Source organism: Salmo salar, chromosome ssa05 (assembly GCF_905237065.1).
Source record: "Salmo salar chromosome ssa05, Ssal_v3.1, whole genome shotgun sequence".
Classification (NCBI taxonomy): domain Eukaryota; kingdom Metazoa; phylum Chordata; class Actinopteri; order Salmoniformes; family Salmonidae; genus Salmo; species Salmo salar.
Window position 1 is genome coordinate 45,753,553 of NC_059446.1, and position 11,254 is coordinate 45,764,806.

General features: G+C 42.1%; 1 protein-coding gene across 1 annotated transcript; it reads left to right on the plus strand.

Annotated features, from left to right (window-relative positions):
* Positions 1-5,211: 5,211 nt before the first annotated feature.
* On the plus strand, positions 5,212-7,713 carry LOC106604901 (ras-related protein Rab-33A-like). The gene is made up of 2 exons (XM_014200015.2): positions 5,212-5,672; positions 6,665-7,713. Exons 1-2 carry the CDS (start codon positions 5,298-5,300, stop codon positions 7,112-7,114), a joined length of 825 nt encoding a protein of 274 aa, XP_014055490.2. The 5' UTR covers positions 5,212-5,297; the 3' UTR covers positions 7,115-7,713.
* Positions 7,714-11,254: the final 3,541 nt, after the last annotated feature.

Sequence of the window (11,254 nt, forward strand, 5' to 3'; positions counted from 1 at the left end):
AATCGCACTCCACATTGCCCTTTCCCACCTGGACAAAAATAACACCTTTGTGAGAATGCTGTTCATTGACTACAGCTCAGCGTTCAACACCATAGTGCCCACAAAGCTCATCACTAAGCTAAGGACCCTGGGACTAAACACCTCCTTCTGCAACTGGATCCTGGACATCCTAACGGGCCACCCCCAGATGGTAAGGGTAGGCAACAACACGTCTGCCACGCTGATCCTCAACACTGGGACCCCTCAGGGGTGTGTCCTTAGTCTCCTCCTGTACTCCTTGTTCACCCACGACTGTGTGGCCAAACACAACTCTAACACTATCATTAAGCTTGCAGACGACACAACAGTGGTAGGCCTGATCACCGATAAGACAGCCTATAGGGAGGTCAGAGAACTGGCAGTGTGGTGCCAGGACAACAACCTCTCCCTCAATGTGAGCAAGTCAAAGGAGCCGATCGTGGACTACAGGAAAAGGCAGGCCGAACAGGCTCCCATTAACATTGACTGTGCTGTAGTGGAGCAGGTTGAGAGCTTCAAGCTCATTGGTTTCCATATCACCAACAAACTATCATGGTCCAAACACACTAAGACAGTCATGAAGAGGGCACGGCAAAGCCTATTCCCCCTCAAGAGACTGAAAAGTTGTGGAATGGGTCCCCAGATCCTCAAAAGGTTCTACAGCTGCACCATCGAGAGCATCCTGACTGGTCGCATAACCGCCTGGTATGGCAACTGCTCGGCATCTGACCATAAGGCGCGACAGAGGGTAGTGCATACGGCCCAGTACATCACTGGGGCCAAGCTTCCTGCCATCCAGGAACTATATAATAGGCAGTGTCAGAGGAAAGCCCATAAAATTGACTCCAGTCCCCCAAGTCAGACTGTTTTCTCTGCTACTGCATGGCAAGCGGTACCGGAGCGCCAAGTCTAGGACCTAGCTAATCAAGTCTAGGACCTAGCTAATCTAGCTAATCAAGGCTCCTTAACCTGTTGGGGATAGGGGGCAGTATTTTCACGGCCGGATAAAAAACGTACCCGATTTAATCTGGTTACTACTCCTGCCCAGTAACTAGAATATGCATATAATTGTTTGATTTGGATAGGAAACACCCTAAAGTTTCTAAAACTGTTTGAATGGTGTCTGTGAGTATAACAGAACTCATTTGGCAGGCCAAAACCTGAGAAGATTCCAAACAGGAAGCGCCCTCTCTGACCATTTCTTGGCCTTCTTTGTCATCTCTATCCAAAACAGGGGATCTGTGCTGTAACGTGACATTTTCTAATGCTCCCATAGGCTCTCAGAAGGCGCCAGAACGTTGAATGATGACTTTGCAGGCCATGGCTGAAAAACAGTAGCGCATTTGGTAGGTGGTCGATCTGAGAACAATGAGACTGGGGCGCGCGTGCACGAGACGACTCCATGTTTACATTTTCAGTCTTTGAACGAAAACAACGACTCCCGGTCGGAATATTATCGCTTTTTTTACGAGAAAAATCGCATAAAAATTGATTTTAAACAGCGTTTGACATGCTTCGAAGTACGGTAATGGAATATTTTGTAATTTTTGGTCACGAAACGCACCGGGCGCGTCACCCTTCTTTACCCTTCGGATAGTGTCTTGAAAGCACGAACAAAATTCCGCTATTTGGATATAACTATGGATTATTTGGAACCAAACCAATATTTGTTATTGAAGTAGAAGTCCTGGGAGTGCATTCTGACGAAGAACAGCAAAGGTAATCCAATTTTTCTTATAGTAAATCTGAGTTTGGTGAGTACCAAACTTGGTGGGTGTCAAAATAGCTAGCCCGTGATGGCCGGGCTATCTACTCAGAATATTGCAAAATGTGCTTTCACCGAAAAGCTATTTTAAAATCGGACACCGCGATTGCATAAAGGAGTTCTGTATCTATAATTCTTAAAATAATTGTTATGCTTTTTGTGAACGTTTATCGTGAGTAATTTAGTAAATTCACCGGCAGTGTTCGGTGGGAATGCTAGTCACATGCTAGTCACATGCTAATGTAAAAAGCTGGTTTTTGATATAAATATGAACTTGATTGAACAAAACATGCATGTATTGTATAACATAATGTCCTAGGGTTGTCATCTGATGAAGATCATCAAAGGTTAGTGCTACATTTAGCTGTGGTTTGGGTTAATGTGACATTATATGCTAGCTTGAAAAATGGGTGTCTGATTATTTCTGGCTGGGTACTCTGCTGACAATCTAATGTTTTGCTTTCGTTGTAAAGCCTTTTTGAAATCGGACAGTGTGGTTAGATTAACGAGAGTCTTATCTTTAAAATGGTGTAAAATAGTCATATTTTTTTAAAATTGAAGGTTTTGCATTTCTAAGGTATTTGAATAACGCGCCACGGGATTGTAGTGGCTGTTGAGTAGCCCATAGAGGTTAACTCTTCTTGAACTGCACTGTTGGTTAAGAGCTTGTAAGTAAGCATTTCACGGTAAGGTCTACACTTGTTGTATTCGGCACATGTGACAAATAAAGTTTGATTTGATCACTATTGCTGCAACAAATGGAAAAGAAGGATGAGGGGGACTTTACGTGCCATGCTAAGAATGAGCTGGAGGAGGATGAGATGAAGGTGAGCGTAAAAGTAGGTCCTGACCCCCCCCCCCGAATCACATCTAAGGCTCAGCTGTTGCTCACGGCCCAACTAGGAGACTCTGCCTATATAACTTGTCAAGCGACTGGGGATCCTCCACCGACCATTGTGTGGCTCTCACCAAGCAATGATGTCACCATATTGTCTTCAACCAAATAACAAATATTAGGTGATGGGACTTTAGTGATAAAGAGGGTGACTTTGGCCGACCAAGGGAAGAATGCTTGTGTGGTAAGGAATTCTGCTGGGGATTACATCAAGAACAGGAACTCGAAGCAAGAGAGCCACAATCAATGACCAAAGTGGAAGAAGCAGTATGAAAGTGTTGGCAGCATCTTATCAGACAACACTGCTCGACTGCAGAGTGGAGGGTAAGCCTGAGCCACACATTGTCTGGGCCACACCATACGGCTTCTCTCTGCCAACACCTGGGAGGACGCTTCCAAGTCCACAAGACCGGGAGCCTGGAGCTGCGTGGAGTGAGGAAGATAGACGAGGGTCAGTATGTATATCTGGCCAAAAATCACTTGGGAGAAGCAAGCCTGGCAATTGAGCTTGGATAGGCAACCATAGCAGAAAAGCCTAGCTTCGCCATGCCGAACAGAGATTTTACCAAAGAAGCAAGATGGAAGTGATGGCCCTCTGGAATGTCCTGCCTGTGGTAAGCCAAACCCAGAGTTTGTTTGGATCCTGCCAAACGGCACAGTTCTGATGCCTGGCACTAGACTCCAACGCTTCACTCACTATCCAGGAAACGAGATGTTGCGCATCGCCCGGCCAGTGACAGCTGACAAAGATGTTTATCGTTGTCTGGCCAAAAACGTGGCTGGGACAACAGAGAAGTGATATGCTCTCAAACCAGGAAGAAAGCCTGTGATTCAAGGCACAGCAAGGGGCATGAATGTCATGTTTGGCCAAATTCTTAACCTGCCGTGCTCTGTGGATGGCTGGCCACAGGCCTTGATTACATGGACCCTACCAAACAGCCAGGTCCTGGACAAGCCCCAGGTTAGTGGGAGAATTACTTTTTCATCAAACGGCAGGGGAACTTACGGCAGGGGAACCTTTCTCATTTGACAGCAGAACCTACGTCTGCAAGGCCACCAACACATTTGGATCATCTACGTTTTCATACCCATTTGCAGTTATGGTGTATCCTCCACATATCACAAACGCACCCCCTTCCATCACTGGAGTCCACAAGGGCTTGCCAGTAACATTTAACTGCATCGCTGCAGGCATACCAAAGCCTGAAATTTCATGGACTCTACCTGGAAGAACCACACTTGCTCCCAACAACCATTTGACACCACAGGAAGGAATTCACATGACAGTTGAGGGCAACATGGTCATACAAGATCCAGTGCATATGAATTCAGGGATTTACAAATGCAATGCAAAAAATGCTCTAGGAAGTGACTTCAAAGCAACATATCTTCAGGGGATCTGAGCCTCAACCAAATAGAAGTGCCTAAATTAGTCATATTTGACAATTTCAATTGAATTCTAAACCTTATCGTTTAGAAAACCATATGTACAGTGCAATTATGTAACTGTGTAATTACTGTGCAGGGGTAAAATATTCTGAACAGTAATGTCACTAAGATGATACAAAGATAAAAAAAGTGTGCTTAAATATAAGCATATGGAACAACAAAAACTGAACTCTGATGTACCTTAGAGAATGCTTTTTTTATTGATAAATATTCCTGTCTGTAAATATCTAAGAATACTGTTGACTGAACTCTCATTGTTGTTTTAACTATAAAACTTTTTTTTTTACTAAGATACAGTTTACAGGTGACTAGTGTTCCTTCTGACCATACAAAAAAGTAAATGTGAATTGCTTACATCGGAATCTGTCTGTATGCCCTCTCTGATTGTAAGCAGTGAGAATCCAATTCTGGAGCATGCTTTCAGATTTCATAGAAACCATTTCGAACAAATGAGCCTTTCATAGAGAGTAAAAAGAAGCTTTGTGTGATACAACTGTTAGAATTGTTTTCTACATAGCTGATCAAAATGGAGAAAATCAAGTATATAACTCTACGAGCTCTTTTGGAACCAATATTTCATTAGGTGAGTGACATGAATTTGTTAATTATATTGTTAATACATATTTGGTGCATTTTACTTAATGGCTAGACCTACATATTTAATTATAACAGACCTATGATATCCAGTGCAAATGGGAAACATGCATCATTGGTGCACTTACTTGAAACCTTTCAAGCTGCATTATACATCAGACACTTGTCTTGCGTGGACAACAGGTTTGAGGCAAATGCATTTGCGCCATTTTGGATGATGGCATCTGATCAGTGGTCGTCACTAGTTGCCCCAGCCACAAAGTCATAAACCCCGCCTGTTTATAGAATTGATCTTCTTAAAATCAGATTTTAAACCTAACCACACTGCTAACCTCATGCCTAACACTAAACCTTAAATTAAGACCAAAAAGCAGCAAAAAATAAATAAATGCATTTTTACGATATTGCAAATATTGACGTTGTGGCTGTGGTAACTAGTGGAAACCCTGATCAACTGAAGGATCACATGATTTTTCTGTGTGAAATCAAACCTTACTGTCAAGAAACGATTGTATATACATAAATAACTATTTAGAAATAGGGGGACTTTGAAATAATTGTAATTCCCCTTCTTCCATGAGGAAGCTGCTTTTGGGGGAGCGGATTGCTGTTGTTGCCCTGCCTGGCAGCCTCATCTTCCTTCCCCCATCCGCGAGAACAGTACATAACTGTGTACATCAACTTAGCGTAATGGCAAATGAATCTCTTGAAAATGATGGAGGGACCGGTTCGAGAAATATACATTTCACATCATCTGTGGATCTCAGCACGTCCTTGGAATCGAGTGTTCAGACTCGAATATTTAAAATAATTGTAATCGGGGATTCAAATGTAGGGAAGACCTGCTTAACCTTCCGCTTCACCGGTGGGAGCTTTCCAAAGAAGACCGAGGCAACAATCGGTGTGGATTTCAGGGAGAAAGCAGTGGAAATAGAGGGCGAAAAAATAAAGGTAAGAGCCTACTTAAGCATCTGATCGAGACAGGGCCGCTTTTCTTTCTTTCCTTGTGTCAATTAATCATTTATGTGTTCATCGCTTCAACCGTTATACATCTATGCATGACATGTCAATAAACCGAGTAGAGAATTATTTCTTTCCAGAGTCCATACGCAATTAAAATGTTCCATTTATATTTAGATGGGTTGTTAGGTTGAATGTTTCTATTAAGTAATATATCCATCGGCAATGTTTGCATGTTTTTTAAGTTAAGGACAGTATCATTTTATTGTGTCGACCCTGGGTTTATAAGCGCGGAAATCAGCACAGTCGCAGCACAGTCGATAGCAGCACAGTCGATAGTGCGCCGGACCTCGGGCTTGAAGGTCGAGGGTTCGAGACCTGCTCCCTGCCTGTTTCATCACATTATGTCTGCATCAGAGTACCATCACCATCATATCCTCAGATCACCTACTGTTTTCTTTGCACCTGCCTATAAACGAGTCGACAAACCTCTGAATGCCCCCTGCCTAACATGATGACCTAGTCCCAGTGTTTTTAGCAACAGACAGTGACATAGCTAATGTGATGTTTTAACAATATTTCTCTTCATCTGTCTTCTCATTGAGATTCACCATCAAAATAAAAACCTGTGCTCAGTATGAAAGCATAAGCAATAGAGCCTCTTTGTTCAATTATCTATTATTCATAAATGGAAGACATGCACTAATGCAGCATTCAAAACATTGGGCCTTGTATAAAAGCATATATGTGGAATTAATCTGTCCTCTCTTTTCACATGGGAATTGTTCATGTCCACTGGCTTCATAATGCAATGATCCTCCGAACATAATCATTAAACTAAGCCGGTTACCTACATTTTCCTTTGTACATTGTCCAGTTTATTATTTATTCTCAACCCATTTAATATACCATCTATCTCTGACCAATAACCACGATTACTCTCTGACCACTGGATATGTTATTACTCCTTTACTCCTCAACAGGTGCAGGTGTGGGACACTGCAGGACAGGAACGCTTCAGGAAGAGCATGGTAGAACACTACTACCGCAATGTGCACGCTGTCGTTTTCGTTTACGATGTCACTAAGATGAACTCATTCCAGAACCTGAAGACGTGGATCCAGGAGTGCAACGGGCACCGTGTCTCACCCACTGTGCCTCGAGTACTGGTGGGCAACAAGTGTGACCTGGTTAGTCAGATACAAGTGCCTTCCAACACTGCCCTCAAGTTTGCAGACGCCCACAACATGCTGCTGTTTGAGACCTCGGCCAAGGACCCAAAGGAGAGCCAAAACGTGGACTCCATTTTCATGTGCCTGGCATGTCGGCTGAAAGCCCAGAAGTCCCTGCTATACAGGGATGTGGAGAGGGAGGACGGAAGGGTTAGGCTTTCACAAGAGACAAATATTAATAAGAGCATCTGCCTTTGCTGAGGCAAATAGTGTGACTCTCCTCCACTCTGCAATGATTCCTCCTTTTAATACTGCTGTGGCTTGAATTTAAGAATTTAACATAAACAACATAAGAAGATACTGTTCTAATGTTAACTTTTCTTGGAGGAATGTGCGTGCAGTTATTTCCATTTTTTTATTGAACGGTCTAATACGGTATTGTTGTCTGTCTGTATACACCTCTTTTTAACCCTCTTTTGCTTTACTCTCTTTCTTTGATATATTATCATTATCACATTCTGTGTTTCCTCCTAATAATGGCCTTAAGGCAAGAGATGTTATCCAATGGTGTGTTTGTAAAATATGTTTATTTATTTTGTATTTGAGTTGTACATGTCTGTACATTTTTGCTGTCAGTATTATTGTTTCGTGCAATATACATGTGTGTAACATGATTGTCACAATCTCACAAAGGGACTTTCATGAAGACTATTCCATGTCAGACTATTTGGGTATCCCAGTCAAAAGTTGACACATCTACTCATTCCAGGGTTCTTTATTATTACATTGTAGAATAATAGTGATGACATCAAAACTATGAAATAACACATATGGAAAAATATATATTTTAGTTTCTTCAAAGTAGCCACCCCTTAGCCTTGATGACAGCTTTGCACTCTTGGCATTCTCTCAATGTATCTATACAATCAGAGAGGAAGAGGCGAAGCGAGAGGAAAAATCGGTCTTCTCCATCAGGAGTTTTTGTATGGAGGTCAATGAGATTGTGTTATTTGGTCAATAAAAAAATGGAATGGCTTATTTGCTATGCGAGGCATATTTGATCGCATAGCAAATAAGGGGGTCCCGTGTGGCTCAGTTGGTAGCGCATGGTGTTTGCAACACCAGGGTTGTAGGTTCGATTCCCGTGGGGGACCAGTACGGGGGAAAAAAAATATGAAATGTCTGAAATGTAAGCATTCATTACTGTAAGTCGCTCTGGATAAGAGTGTCTGCTAAATGACTAAAATGTTATGAGTGTAGTAATATAAGTGTACTAGTAGGACACGTAACAACTTTATATCGGAGTTGTGCCTGTTGTTCACATGGTCAGTGCTATGCTGGATCCTTGGGACTTCCCTACCCTATACCATTTTAAATTTCAACTTCAATGGGGCAGGGACGTCCCAAGGATCCCGGGATATTACTGATATTACTGATGACCTTTTTCTAATTTCTTAATCCCCACAATGCATATCAAAGTAGTGAAGGTATACGCTGTATCAATGAATAAGGCTGATGAAACAGATCAAAATATTTAGCTTAAAATGTTGATAAAGTGTTATTGCTTCACATTTTAAGCGCAGCAATGTAAACACGGTGGTAGGCCAAGCAGTTTCATAGACTTTGAGATGGAAATATCAATTCTAAATTTTGAAAGATGGGAGATGTAAAGATGCAACAAATATCATGGATTACTAATATGACTAGGATAATGCCTTTGGCTGCTAGATAATGAAATAAAGTTATTTTGAAAACCAATAGAACAGGAGAGTGCATATGAGCAAGTCTTTATAAAATAATTGCCTCCACGTTTCTATGGTGGGATTTTGGCTATAGGCTGCTTTGAAGCAAGGTAAGACATGTCTCATAATAGGAAGTAAAACGTCCAGGTTTCAAACAATTAAGAAACAGCCGATGAAAAGGCTTTGCCAAATACCTCCTCAATTAAATGTTAACTAGCTACAAAGTAGCCTATGCCTACCCAGAAGAATGATATCATGATTATTTGCATCAATCCAGTGGCCATTTGTTTTGCAAACGCCATGTCATGTGCGCTACAGAAACACTGCTAACCAAACAACAGTGCTAGGTGCCTGCTCAGTTGAATTAAAGTCTAACGACACTCAAAAATATAAATGTCTTAGATTTTTACCAGACCTCAAAAGTGGTCTCCTGATGTGGTTTAAGCATTGTTGTCGACTTAGAACATCCAATTTTGTTGTTTTCTATTAAAATAAGGATTAAAAAAAAAAGAAAACTTGTGAATTTCTGACTCAGTTGACCGTCTCAATTATCTATTTCAATAGTAGGCCTAGTATTAGCCTACTTGCACAGAACAGCTTGGGTTGGCCTGACTGAAAGACCAATATGAGATTTCTCATTTTAGGTCTTTGAGAGTCTATGTCACTGTTTGTCATTTAAAAAAAATTAACACAGCACTGTGCCTTCGCCAGGTGGGCCAGTAGGGACATTTTTGACTAAATTTGTATATACTCACTTCTCCAGGCACCACTACACCACTGCCGACACCGTATTTCCTGTTAGCATTCCTAAGATCTGGAGAAGCACGTTTTGCAAGCATGAAGAAGCCAGAGATAGCCAGACTAGTAAATTGGGCTAGGAAAAGAAGGTGGGTATTGGAAAAAGGCCATCAGTTCATGTTCTGCAAACAGTACAGCGGATAAAGGCACGGCATGAGCGTGGTGAACGGATAGACGTGGTTATGGACAGTGAGAAGAAGGAGAAGAGTCGAATACAGTGGGAAGAAGTGTGTTGAGGAAGAATGGCTCCAAGTAACCTGACGAGAGTGAGGATGAATTGCCTGTGGTGGCAGGTGTGGTGAAGACCTCAGAGTCCGAGTCTCGCCCCGATGGTCATGCAAAGGATGATTCAGGCCCAGTGGGAGTGAAAGTTTTGGAAAAAGTGGATCTCTGTCTTTTGGCTGATCCATATGTAGTCTCAGGCTGGATAGAAAAGAAGTTGGGTGCTATTAAATTGGTGAAGGTAGCTCGAAGTGGATTCTTCTGTCCAGAGGGAGCTTTGTCACGCGCCTAGGGACAAGACCTGTGACTTGCTTTGTTCTCCGGAGCAGGGCACCTTTGAAAGTAGTGATTAGTGAGGTGGCGTTAAGTGTTGAGGTGGAGCAACTGAAATGTAAGATTCCTTGTGTCTGTGATGCCCACCGTTTGGTGCGATGCAGCTCCAGTGGCAAGCGTGGTAAAACTGAGAAGACACTGTCTGTCCTTTTAAGTTTTGAAGGAGAGGCTTTACCTGATAAAGTCATGTAAGGATATGTCAGTTATCCTGTGGGAGCTTTTGGGCCGAACCCACTAAGGCATTTCAGATGCCAACCTTATGGTCATATTCCAGTCTGGTGTATTCCGGATGCTTTGAACATTAACACTCAAAATTGGACGACTTTGTTACTTTTTGATTTTTTTATGTGGTTTGACACTTTATTCAGACAGTAATTAAATGAGATAGAAAAACAGGCAAATGCTAGAAACAGTGGGTTAGAAGCAGAGATTGATCCCTGTTCTCAGGTGGAAAGTTATAACACTGCCTGGCACATGTTGTATACGACTAAACCAAGGCTCTGCACAGGAAATATTTTTTATTTATTTTACCTTTATTTAACTAGGCAAGTCAGTTAAAAACAAATTCTTATTTTCAATGACGGCCTAGGAACAGAGGGCTAACTGCCTTGTTCAGGGGCAGAACGACAGATTTTTACTTTGTCAACTCAGGGATTTGATCTTGCAACCTTTCGGTTATTAGTCCAATGCTCTAACCACTAGGCTACCCTGCCACCCCCAACCCAGCTAACAAAATTACGTTCCAGGACGTGACCAGAAAGTTATTTTAGTCCCTACATAAGTCATAACGTTATTGTGAAACGTTCCTTCTACGTAGCTGTGCTGTCCGCTGACAAAACTTACGTCCCAAGTCTTTTCAGGACATGGAAATGTGGGGGATTTTAAACAGCTAAATAACGTTATTCAGTAACGTTATAAGAGATGTCCTTGAATCTTCCCTGAACATGCACACTGTAACGTGCCTTATTGGTACTGTAGGTACCCACTGACGAAAGTTATGTTCCCAGTGGTTACCAGAAACTGCATTTTATGGTGCTCTCAACGTACTTTCTGACGTTTAGCGACGTTATGGCATGCATGCGCCCGGCCTGCCACAGGAGTCGCTACAAAATTACGTTCCAGGATGTGACCACAAAGTTATTTTAGTCACTACTTAAGTCATGATAACGTTATTGTGAAACGTGCCTTCTACGTAGCTGTGGTGTCCGCTGACAAAACTTGCATCCCAAGTCTTTTCAGGACGTAGAAATGTGGTGGATTTTAAACAGTTAAATATGTGTATTTTTAGGTCAATCTCATAATGTTG

Coding starts and splice junctions, on each gene's coding strand:
- LOC106604901 (XM_014200015.2), top strand. CDS start 5,298: ATGAGGAAGCTGCTTTTGGGGGAGCGGATTGCTGTTGTTGCCCTGCCT. Junction 5,673..6,664: donor TAGAGGGCGAAAAAATAAAG/GTAAGAGCCTAC, acceptor ACTCCTCAACAG/GTGCAGGTGTGGGACACTGC.